This window comes from Tasmannia lanceolata, unplaced genomic scaffold (genome assembly GCF_043159265.1).
Source record: "Tasmannia lanceolata isolate RefF3 unplaced genomic scaffold, GAP_Taslan_0.1 ptg000007l, whole genome shotgun sequence".
NCBI lineage: Eukaryota > Viridiplantae > Streptophyta > Magnoliopsida > Canellales > Winteraceae > Tasmannia > Tasmannia lanceolata.
Genome location: NW_027518684.1, coordinates 12,002,074 through 12,023,464, shown reverse-complemented (window position 1 = coordinate 12,023,464; position 21,391 = coordinate 12,002,074). Strand labels below are relative to the sequence as shown.

The 21,391-nt window shown below is 37.8% G+C and overlaps 2 protein-coding genes across 3 annotated transcripts; one reads left to right on the top strand and one right to left on the bottom strand.

The window, feature by feature from the left end:
• Positions 1–1,816: 1,816 nt before the first annotated feature.
• Positions 1,817–20,779, bottom strand: LOC143880981 (uncharacterized). Its single transcript, XM_077383957.1, has 2 exons — positions 20,339–20,779; positions 1,817–2,529 (listed from the first exon to the last, which is right to left on the bottom strand). The coding sequence occupies exons 1-2, from the start codon at positions 20,546–20,548 to the stop codon at positions 1,975–1,977; spliced, it is 765 nt and encodes a 254-aa protein (XP_077240072.1). The 5' UTR covers positions 20,549–20,779; the 3' UTR covers positions 1,817–1,974.
• LOC143880980 (uncharacterized) lies at positions 12,151–17,400 on the top strand. Of its 2 annotated transcripts, XR_013251826.1 has the most exons (6): positions 12,151–13,511; positions 13,707–13,849; positions 13,935–14,724; positions 14,803–14,940; positions 15,016–15,069; positions 15,150–17,400. XR_013251826.1 is itself a non-coding variant. In XM_077383956.1 (3 exons), exons 2-3 carry the CDS (start codon positions 13,808–13,810, stop codon positions 14,601–14,603), a joined length of 711 nt encoding a protein of 236 aa, XP_077240071.1. In that variant the 5' UTR covers positions 12,151–13,511; positions 13,707–13,807; the 3' UTR covers positions 14,604–14,790. The 2 variants fall into 2 exon arrangements, 1 of the variants encoding a protein (XP_077240071.1); XM_077383956.1 differs by lacking the exons at positions 14,803–14,940; positions 15,016–15,069; positions 15,150–17,400 and having other exon boundaries at positions 13,935–14,790.
• Positions 20,780–21,391: the final 612 nt, after the last annotated feature.

The following is a 21,391-nucleotide window of genomic DNA, read 5'->3' as shown; positions in this document are numbered from 1 at the left end:
TTTCCATAGCAATGAAAGTTGTCTTGCCCTTAGCTTACAGTGGGAAAACGCCAAATGCATTTGCCTTTTTGCCTTAGTAGATGCTGCATGCATAAGATGTGACCCAGCCTTTTAAGGGGACTGGATCCAAGGAACATGGCTTTACAAGCTAGATGCTTGAGGGATTTTTCTCAAACCCAAATAAAAAGGATCTCCAAAGGATGATTTTCCTTTTCAGGCAAATTGAAAATGACTTGTCTAATAAGTGTTTGGAGTCTGAGTGAACTCAATCGTAGCCACACCTGGTAATCTGTTACTGTTACTTCAAGTTCAAGACACTTGTACAGTGGGTGTCACATCGCGAAAATGGTGTAGTGGCACAGTTGAACTGTTGAAACAGTAGACCCAAGTTGTTGATGGGTGGCCCTGTCCGATTGATCCACTGGATCCTCTATGTCTAGACAAAGAACCAAAATAGTTTGGATCCAATTGAGTTAATGATCCATTTGAATCCTTATTTCCATCTTGAAAGGATTCTTACAAAATAATTAAAATAGTTTCTGGGAAATGACACTTCCACAACCTTTTCACTATAAGAAATATTCCCTTTACCGGCGATCATAAATAAACCTAATAAAAATCCATTTCTGCTACATTTTCTATGTTCTTTTCTTGAAAATGACACCATTTTCAGGAAAAGACAAACAAAGGGGGATGCAAATACCTAGAGAGGAGGTGAAAATATTATTTCTCATATCATATTAGAAGTTAGTATTTTAGGTAGAGGTGGGAGAGCGAGAGAATTGAGAGGGGAGGAGTGAGGAGATGGCGTAAAGTGGCTGAATGTAGGAAAAATAAAACTCAATTTTGAGTAGAATTTTTCTTTCTCACCATCTCCTCAGTCATGCTCTCTCAATTAGTTCCCTCTCCCACCCTCTTTGAGCCTCTGTTATCACTGGATAAAATAATATTTCAGCAAAAAAAAAAAATTATGGCTGCTAAGCATGGCCTAAATATTATCATTTTTTTCATTAAAAATAAGTAGACAATTTTATTCTCTATACCTGCAGGCTGAAAATACAACAATAGACTGTTAATGTGAAATGTCATACCCCACTCAGAAACCCAATTTCCTTGTTAGAATCATCCTCCCAAAGAACTCAGCTTTGATAGTGAATTTATTGAATAAGTGTTCCAATATCACTAGAGAATACAATTGAATTTCTTCTGGATTATTTCAAAGAAAGTCCTCTCAAGACTGATTCAGAACCTCAAATCTCAGTTTCTTGTTGAAGGAAGAGGTAGATTTACACATAAGCTCTTAGGGAACGTTCTAAATTAACCCATCCTATAGCCTATTTTAGAAGTTACATAAGATTTTTCTAGAGCACTTGGTAGCTACATGAAAATAAAAGAATAAATTTAGGATACAAGAAGTTGGTTAGACTATTTTAGATTATGTACACTACTGCTTTCAGTCCTCTCATAAATTATCCTTCTAGTTTTATATATATTCAATTATACCCCTAAAAGTTGCTCTCCAATATTGCCCATGTGAATCAGGTTTCACCTCATGTGGCTCATTATGAACCCTAGCATCCTACTAAAGCTTTCCCCTCTTAAAATAAAGGGTTTTCCTTTGGTAGGGTGCAGTACCTTAATCTTTCTCTGTTAAATGATGGGTTTTCCTGCAGTAGGCACTAATGACCTCTGTTAGTAGTTTAATGGCTAATGACAGGGAGTTTCAAGTTTGTGTCTACATCCAAAACTCAACTTAACTTTCATTGCACAATATCTGGTGTTATTTAACAGAAAAGGAAAAGAAAACAGAGGAAGATATTTAACAAATGGCAATATTTTAATGTCGTCTGAGAAACTGAGGGGAAGAATGAACAAACGAACAAAAACCGAAATAAGAAAACAAGGAACACAAATGTTCAAAATGAATAACTATAAAGAAGACCACAGACAGATAAAACGACCCTCTCAATGTCATTAAACAGCTACCGTCTCTTCCTTCTTCGGAGACTGAACTTTAGCTATTGATTCTTCTTCCTTCTTTGGGGATTCAACTTTAGCTGATATTTCTTCCTCCTTTGGGGATTCGATATTGGCTAATGTTTCTTCTGGGGATTCAACAATAGCTGTTATTTCTTCTTTCTTTGTGGATTCAACATTAACTGTTGTTTCTTCCTTTTTTGTGGATTCAACATTGGCAGTTGTTTCTTCTTTCTTTGAGGATTCAACTGTTGTAGTTCCTTCCTTATCGAGCGACTGAACTTCGACCGGAATTTCAGATTTTGGGGCCTCATCTACGGTAACAACTTCAAATATCTTTTCTCTTTCCACTGTTTCGGAATCAACGATGGCTGGAGTAGGTTTTCCTTCAGTTGGGATTTCCTCGGCCTTTTCACTTTCCTGGACATCGAGCTTGGATTCCTCAGTCTTCTTGGGACTTGCTTCTTTTTCTTCATTTACTTGGGTTTGAGTTAGTTCAGCTTCATTTGGAGTTGCTTCAACATTTTGAGTCGATTCCTTCTCTTCTTCATTCTGAAAAGGAAAAAAAAGAAGAGTTAAGAAGCAAACATTAATGCCATAAATCCAATTTTATACAATCAGTTTGTTCTGGGTCTGCGTGATATTCATCACAAATTCACAATACATGGGATTATATGCGTAGGATGATTTGGAGTGTCCATCTATTAGGCCCCTGTTACGTTCCTAATTGGCCGTTACACAGATAAACAAGAAAAAGAGAAAAATAGATATGGAAAGGGATTGATTTGAGGCAACCAGACCTCCTAACGGCTCAACCTCCTAACGGCTCAATTCGAGAGGAGCCATGACTCTCCAAAACAAAGTTTCCTTTGCTGCTGTAAAATTCTTCTCATCCTTTTCCTTTCAATGAATAACTACAACAAAAATACAAGCAAGAGAGAGTGCCACATCACAAGCACACTTACCCACTAAACACATCACAAATAACTAATCCCACCACCCTAAATCACATACTCATAACTACATAACTACTACATTAAAGCTACCCATAACATAAGCACATAACATTCCTTCCCCCTTAGAATCGACCTTGTCCTCAAGGTCGAATTATTGGAGAAAATAATGTAGTCCGTCGGGGTCCCAAATTCTATTGGGCACACTTTGGTAGAACAATAAAATTGGGGAAATGATAAATGCGCCCCTTTTGATCACCAGGGACACCCAACTGCAGTGTACATGGAAATCAAATCCACTGGGTATCCCTGGTGATGAAAAGGGGCGTATTTATCATTTCTCTAAAATTGACATCAAACCTAGGGCTGCAACTCGAGCCGGGTTATACTCGACCCGCATCGACCTGACCCGAAAATAGCCCCGGGTTGGGTTTAGGTTTCTCGGGTTTCGGGTCAGGTCAGGTTTAGGATCCAAAAACCTAGATGAATATCGGGTCGAGCCGGTTTTGAAGGGGCCCGACCCGACCCGAGTTACTTAATTTAGTATATATTAGGAGACAAGTTATTAGTTACTGCACTAAAGAGTTTGTTGTTTATCTGACATGAGTATAATCATTTTCATTTGGTAATGCATCAATTTATTCTCTTTGGACTAGTTATTAGTTAATGTACTAAAGAGTTTGCCATGCTTGAGTTTTCTACTTCTATGAGTTGAGTTGCCTTGCCAAACTAGAGTTTTCGTTAAAAAATTGCATCAAAAACCCGACCCGAGATTTATCATGGGTAGGGCTGGGTTTGGGAATCGTGGGTTTTCCGAAAAAAAAACCCGACAAGAGATATTTCTCGGGTAGGGTTGGGTTCTTCAAAACCCGACCCGAATTGCAGCCCTATTCAAACCTTCATATTCTTCATAAATAACAACTGTGATCCTTTAAATCTCACTTCTGAAATCTGTTGTGATCAAAGTTGAAAAGAAATAAGATTTTTCATGATCATCAATGGTGGATTTTTCCTCTGTCCAGACATCAAAAATTTCAAGATTCAGCCTTCCTTCATCTCTGCGCATTTCCATGAACGTTGTCCTAATTTTTTTCAAACCTTCCACCAATCATTGTTGTCCTTCGATCAATTTTAAAACTAGTGCTTTAATCTCCTGCAAATCTTCACATATGGATTCCCAAAACTCCAAAGACGCATACATGGCGCTGAATCGACGACTCTGATACCACTTGTTACGTTCGTAATCGGCCGCAACACAAATAAACAAGAAAAAGAGAGAAATAGATAGGGAAAGGGGTTGATGCAACCGGACCTCCTAACAGCTCAATTTGAGAGGAGCCATGACTCTTCAAAACGAAGTTTCCTTTGCTGCTGCAAAAATTTTCTCCTCCTTTCCTTTCATTGAATTACTGCAACATAAATACAAGCAAGAGAGAGTGCCACATCACAAGCACACTTACCCACTAACAAGACAAATAACTAACCCCACTACCCCAAACCACATACTCATAAGTCATAACTACATAACTACTACATTAAAGCTCCCCATAATATAAGCACATAACAGCCCCATAAAGATCCCATTTGCACAAGTCACCGTGGAACGTTGGATGATCCAAATCGTGAATCTGAATACTTTTTTTTAAAGGCTACCTATATTGGCACTAGAATGTTTTTATAATTGCACTAACTCACCTTGTCCTTTTTAATTGGCTTTCCAGAGCTTTTTGGCAATTGGTTAAATAATAAAAGACAAGGTGAGTTAGTGCAATTATCAAAACATGGAAGTGCCAACATCAATAGCCTTTTAAAATTGGCACCCCCTTTTAGGGCTACTGATATTGCCACTACCATGTTTTAATAATTGCACAAATCAGTTGTCTTTTTATTATTTAAATGGCTTCTAGGTACTGGAGATTAATAATAACCTTTAACAGAGGTTTAAATTTAAGTTTGTGCAATTATCAAAATAAGGTAGTGACAATATCAATAGCCTTTTCCAAATTTAAACTTCTCAGATGGTGTTGACAGCTGTTAGAAAGGTACATCCGGAAAGTATAGGACAAAAGAAAGGGATGCCAATATAAAAACTCCAAAACAAGTGATTGCGGATATAAAAAATTATTTATTCTTAGAATGCCCTACAGGAGTACCGCAAAACTTGTACCCCATTTTTACCATGAACACCCCCATCACCCAAAACGAACTTTATGACTGATAATAGACAGAGGATCAATTACCAAAGGGGGACAGAAATTAGGCAGAATTATCAACTGGACCCAGGCCTTTCAGAAATTATGAATGGGGGACAAAATATGTACGGATGGAAAATTGTGGTCCAAAATGCCCTTTTCCTAATGACGACTTTCCTTTTTACTTTTTTACTCTTCCCTCTTCCCTCTTCCCTCTTCTTTACTGTTTCCATTTTTTTACTTTGGGGTTTTTAACCTACCAGTCATCTCCTTCACTTGCAGCCACCATTGGAGGTGGAAAAAGTCGACGAACATGTGAGTATTTTTTTTTTTTTTCCATTTTCCTTATCTAGGTTTTGTTTTTCATTTTTTTTTTAGGGTTTTGCAATGCTTTTGTTTTCTCAATATCTGTTATATCTTGTTTAGGGTTTTGTATTTTGCTCATCTCTAATGATTTCTGGTGGATTACCCTATTTTGAGAGTTGAAAACCCGATTTTAGGTGGATACCCTATTTTGAGGTTTTGTTTTGAGAGTTGGAAACTCTCTTTAGATATTTTGTAAGCCCCATTTAGATACTTGAAAACCCCTCTTTTATAGACCTTAAAACCTTTGACAACCCCCTTCTAGAGATTTGAAAACTCCTCTCTTATAGACTTTAGAAGCTTTGAAAACCCCCTCCTAGAGAGTTGAAAACCCTATTTTGAGATTTTGTTTTGAGACTTGAAAACCCCTCTTTAAATATTTGGTAAGCCCCATTTAGAGAGTTGAAAACCCTTCTTTTATAGACCTTAAAACCTTTGACAACCCCCTTCTAGAGATTTGAAAACCCCTCCTAGAGAGTTGAAAACCCAATTTCAGGTGGAAAACCCTAATTTGAGGTTTTGTTTTGAGACTTGAAAACCCCTCTTTAAATATTCCATTTAGAGACTTGAAAACCCCTCTTTTATAGAACTTAAAACCTTTGACAACCCCCTTCTAGAGATTTGAAAACCCCTCTTTTATAGACCTTAAAACCTTTGACAACCCCCTTCTAAAGATTTGAAAACCCCTCTTTTATAGACCTTAAAACCTTTGACAACCCCCTTCTAGAGATTTGGAAACCCTTCTTAGAGAGTTGAAAAGCTTTGAAACCCCCTCCTAGAGAGTTGAAAACCCGATTTCAGGTGGAAAACCCTATTTTGAGGTTTTGTTTTGAGACTTGAAAACCCCTCTTTAAATATTTGGTAAGCCCCATTTAGAGACTTGAAAACTCCTCTTTAGATATTTGGTAAGCCCCATTTAGAGACTTGGAAACCCTGTTTAAAGACTTGAAAACCCTAAGTTAGGAACCCTATTTTAGGTGGATAACTATATTTTGAGGTTTTGTTTTGAGACTTGAAAACCCCTCTTTAGTCAGCTAGTAAATAGAGCCTTTATATGGATTCAGGTTGGTTCTAAGGTGTAGAACTGATAGGTTGGAGCTGTAACGAACATACTTGTGGACCCCGATCCGGGAGAGAGGTGGGGGACGAGCCCCAAGCGGCCTCTTGGATCATCCACTTGTGAAGGAGAGCTCTACCAAGGAACTCTCGAAACGGATGCCACCCTCATAGCATAGCACGAGTGGCGATATAAAAGAGATACCTCTCGATTCGGGAACAAGTCCGGATTCGAAACGTACCTAAACAAACTCAGAGTCGCCATCCATGGTATACGGCCATGGATCCTTCAACAAAATATGCTCTGTAGACCATGGATAACCAGAAATGAATGAGTTCGTGCCTGATTACGAATGGAGAAGGTCTGAAGAGCACCCCCAATTCGTCCGAGTGCAAGCACTTGGTCTCTTATGCCATTTATTATTAACCTCAAAAATTTCAGGCGAAAATCATATGAAATAGGAACAATTCTCAGGAGTCGTCTACCTAAGCATGCATTTCCTGAGGATAAAAAAATAAGCATACACAAAATGAAATGAAAGATGTGTCACCTAAGCAAAGCTAGGTTATGAGTAACATGTCTAATGGGTGTCTAAGTTCTGGTAGACATATACATGCAAGCTACAGCTAAAGGTATAGTATCAGTACAAGAAAGTAAGAAAACACGTCAAAACATAAAACACAAATCAATTCTATATATGACTGGACAAGACAAATCCTAAAACTCTAATGCAGGACTTGACTAGGACCAGAATGGCCATCCACCCTGGCTGCGCTACGTATCCCGACCTCGGGAAGAATCGGAGTCAACGTAGTTCGATGACCTATTCTAAACTACGATGCCTAACCATCTAGAACTGCTTTCCTAGACTCGATCCACTAGACTCGACTGATTTTTAAAGCTTTTCGTACCATTGCTTAAGTTCATGTGAATTGTAATTTTTAGGACTCTCTATATGCCCTAACTAATGCAAATTGATTAGCCTTAAGCCAATGCAGGTGGGCCCTATACCCTATGTGTATCTAGGCTGTGCATTCTAAGGAAAACCATGGGTTGACTATATGCTTCCTAGTCTAGCCATCGGTTCGACTAAATGTCTAACCGATCAACTCGAGGCCTCCTAACTCTAGGGACACTCACACGATAGGACACACCATATCAATACAAATCAGGACAACCTCCTAACTCTAAAACACTTCAAATATCTAGGACATACTCCTAACTCTAGGGGAAGATATTTTTGAAAAGGTTTTGAAGAATTTTTGTAGTTTTAGAAGGTTTGAAATGTTATTTTAAAAGGTTTGGCTGGACTTGGGATATGAATCCCAAGCTGCACTACGTACCCTTTGGAAAGGGATCAAGCCAACGTAGTTTGAAACGAACTCTCCTAACACTTCAAATGATTTAACGGTTTTAATGTTTTTCAAATATTTTTGAGTTTCAAATTTTTAAGGTTTTTTGGATTTTAAAGATTTTCCAATGCTTCGGACCTTTAAATGTTTTCACTCTTAAAGGGAACACGCAAGTAACACCACAAACTAGGGCAAAACCCTAAATCCAAAGGGAAAACCCCGAACAAGCAACTAACGCCTCAAAGAGACGATCCACAACAAGTAACTGGTGTCCCAAGAACAATGAAAATGATCTAAGATCCCTAGCAGGTAAAAGCATCTTAAAGGATAAACTCCTATCTAACAGACGAACCAAAAGGCTACGGGGCAAACTCCTAACATATAGGATAACCAACTCTAAATGGGAAGCCAATGAGTCCAAGACTCTCTATTGCTCTATAAGGGAGGGCAAATGAGTCAAAGACTTGATCTAGAAAGGAGGGCTCTAACATCAGACTAGGTAAGCCTTCTAAAGGGGAAACTCTCTATATGAGACAAGGCTTGTCTCTGAAACACAAATGACGTAAACATCTGATGAGACTGGGTAAGTCTCATATAAACAAAGGAGGGCTCGAAGTATCCCTATCATCCCCCCCCCCACAATGAATGGGGCTACTAATATCTAAAAGGCGTCTAAAAGACTAGGCAAGTCTACTACACAAAGGAGGGGTATGCTACTTAGACTGAGTAAGTCCCCTAAGGATGGGCTTGGGCTAGCGCCTTCATCGCCTTTGCAATGATAGAGATAGAGATATCTAACAAGAAATTTTATTAAAAATGCTCACATGAGATTAGAATATAACATTCGAGTTAATGGTATACAAATAGGTGACAACTTATTCACTACTTTCACCAATATTCACAAGAAAGGGTTATCTGAGCATTTCTATTGCAAGAATTATAGTGTACATCTCATAGGATTTAATAAACCAAACAAGATATGACCATCAAAAGAATATCAACAATTTCTTACTTCATTTGTACTTAAACTGTGCCACTATCAATAAGGTGACTAACTAATGGAATGGTCAAATGGATATGTAAGAGCATGTAAATCATGACAGTATATTGCAAACCACGGACATGCTAAAACCATACGACAAATAATACACCAAAAGGAGTTCATTTCAAGAGTGATTTAAATATGTTGAACCCTATTCATTTAACATTTACTTCATTCAACTAACAGGTAACTAAAAAAAAAAATTAATGCCTATGCACATGCAAGCTCAACAATATTAGCCAGTGTACCCTTAACTAATTAATGCCTTATAGGCTTAACTATGATACAAATGAAATTTAGAACATGTCACCAAATGATATTCCATTGGCGTTAATTTACAAAGCTCTAATGATTTTCACTTTAACATATGAATCCCATCCCAAGAGAAGAAACCTATAAACTGGTTAATCATATTTCATAGTAATATTAATGCAGACTCCTGAACCTTGGATTGTGTCTTAATTGACATGTATACTTGATCAACACACAACATATTGTTATCATTAAAATCATTTTGAACATAATTGTCAACCCCAAACATAACAAGAACATAGCTTTCAAGCCTATTCTTCTGAAAACAATTCATAGCTTCACATCTTAAATCCTAATAGTTCTGTAATCCAAAATCAATTATATATATGGCTTCCTATCTTAACCAATGGATAAGCATGAATGATCAAATAGAGAAAGCTTCATGTTCAACAATAGAAATCCAGTTCAAGAATCCACTTTTTTTTTTTAGTTCCAACAAGGCAACAGCACTAGTTCTATATTTAACTCTTAGAGGCTTAAGTGGAGCTTCACAAAAAAAATGTAACTTGGTGCAATTTCAAACATCAAGGCTTAATCCAACTCACAGAGTCATTCAATCGAACACATGGTGGCCATCAAATGTCCACGTAGGTGTTTGATCATGAACTAATAGAGTGGTTCCAACACAAGTTCAACGGTTGAGAAAGAGAAAACTCAACTACTTGTTAATTGAAATGAAACTCAACTGCAGCATTACAATTCAGTTCTAAGTGAATTAAAACCTTGTCCTGAGAGTGAAGTTTCAGCCTTTGGAACTTATTAAATGTACTGGATGCACATCTTCAAATCCTCAAAAAAAATGTGACAAGATTTTCATGGCAAGCAGAAATTCTTAAACATGCATGTAAAGTACTTCAAGAATTATCAAAGGTCTCTGTGAAATCTCAGGATCAAAATGCTATATAATTGCAGATGAATTTAACAATGCAAGGGCAGAACCGAACACACAGGAATTGGATATTCCTTGCTAAAAATTACTTTCCAAAAATTCTCTTTAAATTTGGCATACTCAAGTATAGCCTAGAATCAATGATACTTAGTTGGAATAAATGGCGAAACCATCGGAACAAACGCGAGGTGATCAGAATTCAAAAGAATGGCGACAAAACTTTACAGATCTGATCCAAGGTAGGAGAGCTCGCCGGATATCCAACATATTCACACAAAATTAAACAATTTTGGGGGAAATGACAGAGAATTACCTCAATTGCAGATTTCAGACAAATTTTGCAAAAAACTTACAGATCCATACTGTTAATGTCCTGTGATGTTAGCACCTGGAGAAGGCCATGAACGACGAGCAATTAACCGTAATACATGTCTGGAAAGATGACCGGAATCCCGCTCAACACCGAGATATCACCAGATCTGGTGACATTGATTGAAAAACCCTTGGAAACAAACGTCTATAACTCTGCTTCATTGTTCAAAAGATCCAGATCGGACGGAGCTCCGATGAGCTCACCGGAGAGGATGACCGGAGCTTTCTCTCTCTCTCTCTCTCTCTCTCTCTCTCTCTCTCTTACAGAGAATTTTTCTTTTTTCTTTTTTTTTCTTTTAGATTGCGCACAAAGATAGAGGATCAGAGCGTTGTCGGGTTCTGGTGAGTCTACCGGAAAGGAAAGATGAATATTCTAGATCTGAGCTTCTTCACCCTCGATGTCTCTACTTCCTCCTAGATCTTGAATGTTAGAAACCCCAAAATCCACACTCTTCTTCCTTGCAGATCTTGAAATTGAAAGTAGTGTTGATAGGGTTGCGAATTGCAGAAATAAGGCTGACCGGAATCTATAGCCGTTGCCGGAATAAATGGGTTTGTGGTGATAAAAATTAAAGAAGAAGAAGAAAAATTGGGGATCTAGATGCAAAGATGACTAGTGGGGATCGGAATCCATGGAAGCAATGATGAAGATAGCTGATAAATGGCCGGGATCCAGCAAGAAATTTGCCGAAATCTGGCCAGAGTTATGATCGGAGAAGATAAACAATCAGATCTTAGGGTTTCGGTGACGAGATCTACTTTATCTCTCTAGGTTTTCTCTCTCTTTCTCAGATCTTGCAGAGATGATAGTAGAGAATAGCGGCTAGCTGAAGGATGAAGACGGATTGGAGCTCACCGGAGAAGACGAAGTTGATCGGAAAAAAAAAAAAAGAAAGGGTTTTGCGAGATCTATTTCCTCTCTCTAGAAAAACCCGAGAGCTTCTCTCTCTAAAAAAACAAAAAAAACAAAAATGAAAATATCTCCCCCTTTCTTTTCAAATCAGATTAAGCAGATATTTATATCAAAAATAGGGTGTTGATAATGGGACAAAAAGTGGATTAGGCGGGCGGAAATTGATAAATGCACGCGCGTAATCCGTGTCTTTTTCGGCCCATGCGCGACCTCTACAGGATAAATGCACCCCCCTTCTCAACTGGATATTCCCTACTGCAGATAAATCACTCCCCTTATGCATTTATACTAGGCTTCCTTCTCGGCTCGTTCACTAGGCAAACATACTCGGATTTCTACGAAATTTTACGGGGACCTAATTAGGACCCTTAGCAAGCTTAGGGTGAAATTTGAGGTTCTAATTCAATGATTTGATAGTTTTTTTATCAAACAAAGTGAATAGGGGTTCGGTCAAAATGGGGTGTCTACAATACTCGAATGTATAAATAAGAGACTAGTAAAAAAATATGTGAAAACTGATATAAAAAAAATGTGTGTGTGTGCCTTTCCCTACTATGATTTGAATGTATTTAAAAACGATGTGTGAAATGAAAATATATATAGAGACTAAAGCTAGATTACGATGGATGTTAAAAAAAATAAAAAAAATTCAGTTTGTATTAGAAGGGGTTTGAAACAGGACACTAACTTCCAGAAAAAATTTTGGAAAATGATGACTATGAAAGTGATTGAATGATCTTTGATGTGAAAATTGATTTTCATATTTTGTGAGAGTGCTTTTGATCCTAAATTGTAATGTTTATTTTCGGATCTTTTATTTCAGTTATTTGAATGGTCTACCTGTTCTATTTTACTTATTTGTATGAAGATTTCCTCTCAAGGTTGGTTAGTGTTAAATACTTTAGTTGTCTCCTCATGATGTTTGGTGTTAGGATTGTCTAACTTATAGAGGAATATGTGAGTTGCTATCAATTTTTTTAAAAAAGAAAAAAAAGGTTCAAAGAACTTCCTGTATACTCTTTCTATTGTGTATATCTCAGCTAGCTTTCTTATTCTTTCTAGCATCCTTTTCTAAGTCTCTTAAAGTTGACATTATTCCTAATTGTGCTCTGCCAATTATATAATTCTTGTTCTACTTTGGGAAATGATTCCATCACTTAAATCTTGTTATATGTATTGTTTTTTTTAGTTATTTGGTTAATAGGAAATGGCATCAGCCCAATCTTTGTTCTATCTCTTGTGAATAATGGTATTATCACACTCGTGTTTTAGTGTTTGCACTGTTAAAGCTTGCCTTTTTCTTATAATTTGGTTGTGAAATATGGTGGCATTTTATAGAGTATTTTAGCCACTAGGAAATGGTGCTTTCTAATCAGGTTATGACTGAGGTTTTTGTCCTCAAACCAATTCCTTCTTCTCTTCCTTTTGTTCCCAACTAGAGGTTTCACCTATAGATTGCATGAAGCTAGCTCTGAGATGGTCAAACAAAGACAATAGGCAAAGGAGAAGACCAAAAAACTCAATCCCAACCCTCGCTACTCCATCTCTAGCCAACCAGTCTGCCTCTCTAGATATTGGAGAACACTATTTTGGAAATCGCGTATGAGACGGATGTCTCCTCGGTGCACATTTGAATAAGCGCAAATGAAGTGGCAGGCCTTAATGCAATGGAGGTTTTATATGTGGGTCAAGACACTCCACTATAGAACTGTTTTGTGATTTTCAAGGGTGCTAAAAATTTATTTCTCTTGTCTTGACCATCTCGGTCTTTTTCTGTGAATAAAATTACCAGCCATTCAAATATTTCTCTTGTACTGCCTTGGCTAGTTGAATCCATATCGTCCTTGATGTTGTATACTTCATTACCACGAAATTACTATATCTTGCTCACACACCTTGAAAAAAAAAAGAGTAAGAATAAGAAAGGAAAGAAAGTTATATTGAGGCAGTGGTCATAAATGGCTTCAATCTGCCATTTCGTTATAAATGAAAAAGTGCCAACATCTCCAACACTTGCAAGCATAGAAGAGAAAGAATAGTGAATACATGTCATATCAAAAGCAATAGCCCCCGATACAACTTAATCATGGTATGATTATTTTTGAAATGCAAACCTCTTAAAAAATAGGTTTTTTTTAAATTCAAAATTTCTAATTGTGTTCATTCTTGTCATCACATGGTAGTTGATAACCTTGTCTTCTTTCTTCTCTTGCCTTTGATTTAAAATAATATAAGTTTTGATAACCTTATTATGTAGTTGATAACCTTGTTTGTTTTTTCACAGATCTATATATTGTGTCTGTTTTGATAAATGGCAAAGGTGACAGAAAAAGGGGGGAGAAGGCTAAGATTCAAAGGGGGAAGATTCTTAAGAGGAGGGGGAAAATGCAAAAGGGGAAGGGGAAATTTGAAGGGAGGAAGCAACATGTAAGTGTTTTTCATATTTATGTTTTCAATATCATTCAGTTTTCATATGCCATTTAATGTTTTGATGATGTTAATTGATTTGCAGGCTCCTTATGTCCCTGCAAGATGTTCGCCTTCATGTTTCAAGAGTGCATTGGGTAAGATGGGGTTGCAGCAACACCATTATGAGGCACTAGAGAAGACCCCGTTCAAGCATTTGATCCACCTTGAAGAAATTTTGATGCACAAGCCCCTTATCAGAGCACTATATGATAAGTGGGATCCTGCCACTAAATCATTCAGATTAGGCTGTATTTCAGTTCCTTTTAAAGCCAACGATGTAGCGTTAGCGTTAGGCCTACCAGTCAGAGGGGAGGCAATAAATGTGAACAGGGTTATATCAACTGACAAGAGAAACCCTCCTCCTCTTGTTGATGGCTGGCCATTTCGTAAAGCAAATGTTGTAGCATCTGTTATTCTACAGGAAATCAAGGCAATAGTTGGGAGAATCGAGGAAGAGTACATAAACAAAACCGTGACATATGTACTTTTACACCTATTTGCCACCATCCTATTTACTCAGAGTGCCCATCAAGTCGATCAGTTGTTCTGGCCCTTTGTGGATGATTTAAAAAATATTGGCAATAGTTGGGAGAATCGAGGAAGAGTACATAAACAAAACCGTGACATATGTACTTTTACACCTATTTGCCACCGTCCTATTTACTCAGAGTGCCCATCAAGTCGATCAGTTGTTCTGGCCCTTTGTGGATGATTTAAAAAATATTGGTAACTACAACTGGAGCCAAGCTGTTTATGATTGGTTGATAGGATATCTTAACAAAGTCAGCTTGCATGGCGGCACATATCTTGGAGGGTGCTCATTGGCAATCCATGTATGATAGATTCAACCCGTTAAAGTTTAAACTTTGTAATTTTTGCGATGATTAAGAAACTTTCTCTTGTCTATGCAGGTGTGGTTATATGAGCATACGAACTTATGGGTTCCGAAGGATCCAAATGCCCGTCCTCGTATGCTAAAATGGGATTGGAAAGCAAAGGAGTAGAGTAAGTATGCTCTTGTCCAGAGTAAAAAAATAGAGGAATCTTAGGTGAGACATAAAACTAGATACCATATTATATCAATTGTAATTTCTTATTGAGGAATTAACTTATTCAATCATCAGGTGGTGGTCGCACTGACGCTAGGAGAGGAGGAAGTAGAATATATAACTGATCAGGTATCCCAATAGAGCATATCAATTTTTGTTATTGATTAATGTTTAAAAACTCATCATCATTTGCTTTATTTGTATGGTAGGAACCCGCGGAAACGGCTTCAATAGAAGGCCAAGAAATATTGGGTCAATTCCCTACAACCTCAACATTGCCCAACCTTGATATGGATGAAGACATAGAGAGAGATGGGGATAGTCAGGATGAGGAGGGAGGAGATGATGAAAGGAAGAGGAGATCGTGGATGAGGATAAGAAAGGCAAAGGAGGCACTCAGAAAAGAGAGGGAGGACTTTCAAAGGGAGAAGGAGAGATGGAGAAAAAGGTTAGAAAAAGTAAGAACACTTATTTTGGAAGAAGACGAAAAAAGTTGAAGAAGTCGAAGAAGAAATAGGCGCAGGACACTTCGAAGGGTTTGAGGCAGTGGAGGAGAAAGAGAAAGAAGAAGAAGACAAAGAAGAGGAGAAAGAGAAGGTAGAAGAGAAAAAAGAGGAGGAGAGGAAAGAAACAACATGTACTGTTACCATTGACCAAAAAAAAGGAAGTAGGGAGCATTGAGAGATGCGTGAAGATGGAGGCACGTAATAGGAAACCAAGCTACAACGTGATCAGCCCCTACGGATCACTTTTACCCCAAAAGAGGAAGCTACTAAGGAAGAAGAAGAATGGGAAGAAAGAGGAGGTGAGAGAGGAGGACAAAGATGAGGAGAAAGTTAAGGAGATGGAGCAGGAGAATAAACAAGAGAAGAAAGAGGAGGAAAAAGAAGAGAAAGAAGAGGAGGAGAATGGGAAGGCTAGGAGGACTGAATTGATTAAAAAATTGTTAAAGAATGAGACAAGGCAAGTAGATGTATATTGGCGGCTTTACTTCATAATCATGAACACCTATTCGATAAGCTGTATATTTGCGGCTTTCTTCCCTTGCCAATGTCATATGTTCTTCTGCGTAATGGGTCAACTTTGTCTGCCAACCTTGACCCATTTCTTGACGTTTCTGCAAGAAGTCAGAAGTCTTCCATCGAGTGTGTTCTACCAATGATGCAATCGGCAATTTTCTCGCATCCTTCAAGACAGGATTGAAACACTCCAACCTATTGGTCGTCAATACATCATATCTATCCCCCTTCAAATAAAAACTAGCCCAATGTTCCTTGGGGATGTCACTTATCCACTTGTGTGCATTTTCATTCCTTTCCTTAATCTTCTCCATTGTTTCTTTAAAAACACACTCTCTCAATGCCCGTGCAGCTCTCCAAAACAATTTCTTTAGTAAAAGATCTTTGAACACAGAATAGAAATTGGCGACGAGGTGACGCATGCAATAACTATGATTTGCATTAGGTAATTCTATAGGTACTGCTTGCATCAACCCCTTTTGTCGATCAGAGCATATGGTGAATACGTTCGTCTCCGCTGACATTACGTTTTCTCTCACCAACCTAAGAAACCACCTCCAACTATCTTTGTTCTCGGTCTCGACAACTGCAAACGTTAATGGAAATAATCCGTTGTTACCGTCAACCCCGACTGCAATCAATAAGATTCCTAAATACTTACCTCGTAGATGTGTACCATCAACCAAAACTATAGGTCTGAGTGTTCGATTAAAGGAACATATGCTGGGACCAAATGTCTAAAATAAGAGAACAAACCTATCATCTCCCCTTGGACGTAAATCTCTTCCACGGAAAACACGCATATAGGTGCCAGGATTTCTTCTCATCATCTCAACTGAAAGTGCAGGCAATATGCGGTAAGAGTCCTCAACATTCCCACACTTAATTTCAAGGATGATGTTCATCGCAATGTACGCTTTTCGATAGCTTATAGTTATACCACAATGCATCTTAATATATTCTCTTATGATCCTTGTCCCGATCTCTTGTGGGCGACCGAATAAGCGTAAGCATGTCTTAGCAACCCAAGCTGATGTTACAAAAGGGTGATCATTGCCCCTTAGTTGAGTTGTGCACGTATGGTCGGGAACAAACGTCTTTACTAACACATAAGTCATATGATTAATGCCAGATATACGCCATTTGCAACCTTCTTCCTTACATCGAACGGCATATTTTTTTGGTGTTGACTTTGATTTCACAAACTTAAATCTTTGCCGAATTGCATACTCTCGAACTACCTACTTGAACTGTTTCATATCTGCAAACATTGCCCCACACATTAACTTCTCAAGCTCAACATTATCAGCATCTACCTCATGAGCCCCAACAAACATATCATCTACTTCCATTTGCAGCCTGCTGTCATGAGGGACACCAAGATTTCCATCATCAACATCATGATCATCATCAATGCCATCATGATGATCCTCGTCATCGTCACTATGATCATCATCATTATCATCATCATCATCATTCCTATCTTCTTCAAAATAACCACTCATGACACAAAAATCATCTTGAAATTCATTATTGAAGTGCATTTCCAGATCTCCATCACTTTGTCTGTCGTGGATATCTTCAGTGGCATGATCCGTCAAATCATGTGTAAACTCTTCATTTAGGAGAATGCGAGACCTGCATAGTTCAACAATATATAATCAGGCTAGTAGATTGATTAATTTTGAATTTCAAATATTGAAGGGGGAATACCATTGGTAAAGCAGTACAATACCTTAGAGTCGGTTGTATTGAATCACCTCCTATATTGGTACCATCAAGTTCATCATCGTAGTCTCTTTGCAAATCCACTTCAAAACGCGGGGGACGATTGACATTTTCTGCTTCTCGAGGAAGATTTTGGGGTGCATTCGAAGTAGACGGAATGGCTACATTATTAGAGGGTCCCATAATAGAAACATTGTTTGGAGGCAGCATTGACGAATACAATGAATTTCTACCATTGTCACTAATGCTTTTGAATATGTATATCATCATAGAATTAAACACATCTTTATCAAGCATCCTCATGATGGTTTGGAAGGCATCATCATTATCGACATCCATTAAAGTGGATATATATGGATCAACAACGTATCGACACTTTATGGATTTAATCACCTGCCCTTCTATAGTTTTGATTCTTTTCTGGATTAGAACTTTAAATTGTTAGAAATTGATTCGTCGTCCATTCGATAAGAATGTCTTCCTCCCACCGATATATTCCCACGAAACTTCATCCTTCAATTTTTCATCATAGTCTAAAAGAAGAGAAACCATTGTTTCGGCCATTTTTTTAAACACCTACAAAGACACACAAGATGTCAGAAGAACAATGTTGAAATAAGGGGAATTTTCAAATCTCTAAACAAGGTTGTCAACACTCTAAATGGGGGTTTTAAAGTCTCAATGAGGGTTATGAAGTCAATAAACATGGTTGGCTAGGGGGCTCAAGTCTAAAATAGGGCTGATCAAGTAACTAAATTGGGGTTTTCAAGTGTCTATAGAGGGCTTCTCAGGTCCCAAAGGGATTATCAAGTACCTAAATTGGGGTTAACAGATATCTAAGGGAGGGTTTTCAAGGACAAAAAGGCTTATCATGTGATTAATTGGGGGTATCAAGTATCTAAATGGGTTTCAAGACTATAGAAGGGGGCTTTTCAAATCTATGAAGGGAGTTATCCATTATCTAAATTGGATTATGTATAAGCAGGGGTTTTCAACTCTCTACGAGGGGGTTTTCAAAGCTTCTAAAGTCTATAAGAGATGGGTTTTTAACTCTCCAAAAGGGGGTTGTTAAAGGTTTTAAGGCCTATAAAAGAGGGGTTTTCAAGTATCTAAATGGGGCGTACTAAATATCTAAACAGGGTTTCCAACTCTCAAAACAAAACCTCAAAATAGGGTATCCACCTGAAATCGGGTTTTCAACTCTCAAAATAGGGTTATCCACCAGAAATCATTAGAGATGAACAAAATACAAAACCCTAAACAAGATAATACAGATATTGAGAAAACAAAAACATTGCAAAACCCTAAAAAAATAAAAAAACAAAACCTAGATAGAGAAAATGAAAAAAAAAAAAAAAAAAAAACTACTCACGTGTTTGTTGAGTTTTCCCATGTCCAATGCTAGGTTAAAAAAACCCCAAAGTAGAAAATGAAACAGTAAAGAAGAGGGAAAAGGGAAAAGTAGAAAAGTAAAATGGAACGTGGTCTTTAAGAAAAGAAAAGGGCATTTTGGACCACATTTTTCCATCCGTACAGATTTTGTCCCCCATTCGTAATTTCTGAAAAGCCTGGGTCCAGTTGATAATTCTGCCTAATTTTTGTCCCCCTTTGGTAATTGATCCATAGACAAAAGAAGGCCCAAAACGATGAGATGGACATCATCTAGCTCCTTGGAGTCACAGCTGAAAAAGAAGAAAATGTAAAGTCCTCAAAGCTCCAACCTAAATATTAAACGAAAATAAAAGGTTATACATTGAAATTTGGTCTATATGAATAGGGTGGAAATTTTAGAATCATCTGAATAGCACATCTTCTTGAATATAGCCCATTTGACCGTCGATTTGCAATCAAAATCATATAGGTCAATGGGCCCAATCTCCACCATAGACGTGGCACACGTGTACTGCGATAAGGACCCACAGAGACGAAAATCATGGTGATTAAACAAATCTTAGCCGTCCAATTCAATCTCCTATAAATGGATGGTAAACAAACAAATCTAATGATCTCTGTGTCACACCATTTTGGGCCATCGACTTTTGTCCAACTATTACATATCTTACAAAATCAACGGTCCTGATGTCCTCAATCCACTAAGTCAAGTGAAAAAAAAGGACCAAAACAAGAGTTTGCACTTGCTCATTTGACAATTCAATCAGGAAATAACAGAAAAAATATAAGTAACAACAGGTTTCTCAGCGATACCTAAGATAGCTTATCTAAGCAAACTCATATAAATAGGGTAGGTAGCTATGTTGTTTGGGTTATGTTACATATTGATTCTATAAGGCCTAACATGGATAGAGTGTCTCTAAGAAATCATCTCCAAAAGATCATTGTAAGCGTTGATTTGTGAAGGTTTAAAATGGACGTCTAGAAAATAGGTCCATTTTGTTCTTGTCCAGATCGAATAATTAGGATGATTGTATGGAGATGGTTTGTTAGTAACATCCTATCTAAGTGAGGTTCCTTTTATGGAATGAATGGGTTGGATGAGTCAAGCAGCATGGGAGATGGTGTATTTATAGTGGCTTGCTCAAATAGCTTATCTGAGCTATAGCTCAGAAACCTCGCCCCCAAATAACAAATTAGAAGCTATCACAAAAAATTGAATCCAAACAAACTTGCACTAAATAATGAACAAACCATACCTCCTTAAACAAATGACTCAGAGATCTTCGTTTGCTTCCTTTTTCTTCTGTTTCTTCTGTTTCTTCCACCTTGTCTTCTTTCACTATCTCCTTCGTTTCTTGGAACTTCTCCACTCCTCCGATCTTCGACTCGGTGACTGATTTATCCTCAGGAAGAGGAATTTCTGAATCAGGCTTCAAGCCTTTGGGTTTGCTTGCACAGCCTCCCATCTCAACAACAAATCGATTCGCCAAATCAAATTGCCTTCTCTTTATTCTCCCCCCAAAAAATGAAGAGAGAAAGAAAGAGAGGTGGAAAGATTTAGAAGAAGAGGAATAAGTGGGAATATGTTATGGATTCGGGATTTTTAGGCTGTTTTGTCGTTCCCACATTCGTTGACGGGAAAAGAAATGAAGGCGGAAAGAGAGAGAAAAGGTAGAAGACAGTTGGGAGATATTAAATCACAGGCTGGATTTTTGTCTCCCCATATATACTCTCTAAAAACTATTCTTTCGCGGCATTTTTGAATATTTTTCTCCCCATATACTCTATAAAGACTATTCTTTCGCGGCGTGCCCTTTTCCCACCATATATGGACTCATGTCTGTTGGGACCCACTTTGTTTGAAGATCCATACCCTTCATTTGTTGGGACCCAAGGTAAAAAGGCTGGGCCATGAAAATCAACTATATAGGATATACCTAACCCTCTGATCTGTAGAGGTTAGGACTGAATGGGTTGGATCTTGAAAAAAGTGGGCCCCAGTATATTTTTTAAAACCTTTGAGCACCGACATGCGAACAACATATAAGGATGATAAGAGACACGTAGACGGTCTACATGGGGAGATCTTGGCCCTTCATTTGGCAGGCCTTGTTGTAGAAAAATACACCGGCTGAACAAAATGAAGTTCTTAGCCAGGAATTAATAAGTCGCTTTCAAATTGATTGCTACTAGAAATAAAATTATGGAGCAAATGCCTAATGTTTAATTGCTAAAAATTGGATTTTCTAGGCAATTTCACTGCTGACTTTTGCAGGAGAGATCGGCCCCTCGATGAATTAAGTGTTATG

What these genes read in the sequence shown, in the direction of transcription:
- LOC143880980 (XM_077383956.1), top strand. Translation starts at nt 13,808, where the DNA reads ATGCAAAAGGGGAAGGGGAAATTTGAAGGGAGGAAGCAACAT. An exon ending in TTGAAGGGAGGAAGCAACAT is followed by an intron (nt 13,850 to 13,934) that starts GTAAGTGTTTTT and finishes ATTGATTTGCAG; the next exon opens with GCTCCTTATGTCCCTGCAAG.
- LOC143880981 (XM_077383957.1), bottom strand. Translation starts at nt 20,548, where the DNA reads ATGGGAGGCTGTGCAAGCAAACCCAAAGGCTTGAAGCCTGATTCAGAA. An exon ending in TGAGTCATTTGTTTAAGGAG is followed by an intron (nt 2,530 to 20,338) that starts GTATGGTTTGTT and finishes TTTCCTTTTCAG; the next exon opens with AATGAAGAAGAGAAGGAATC.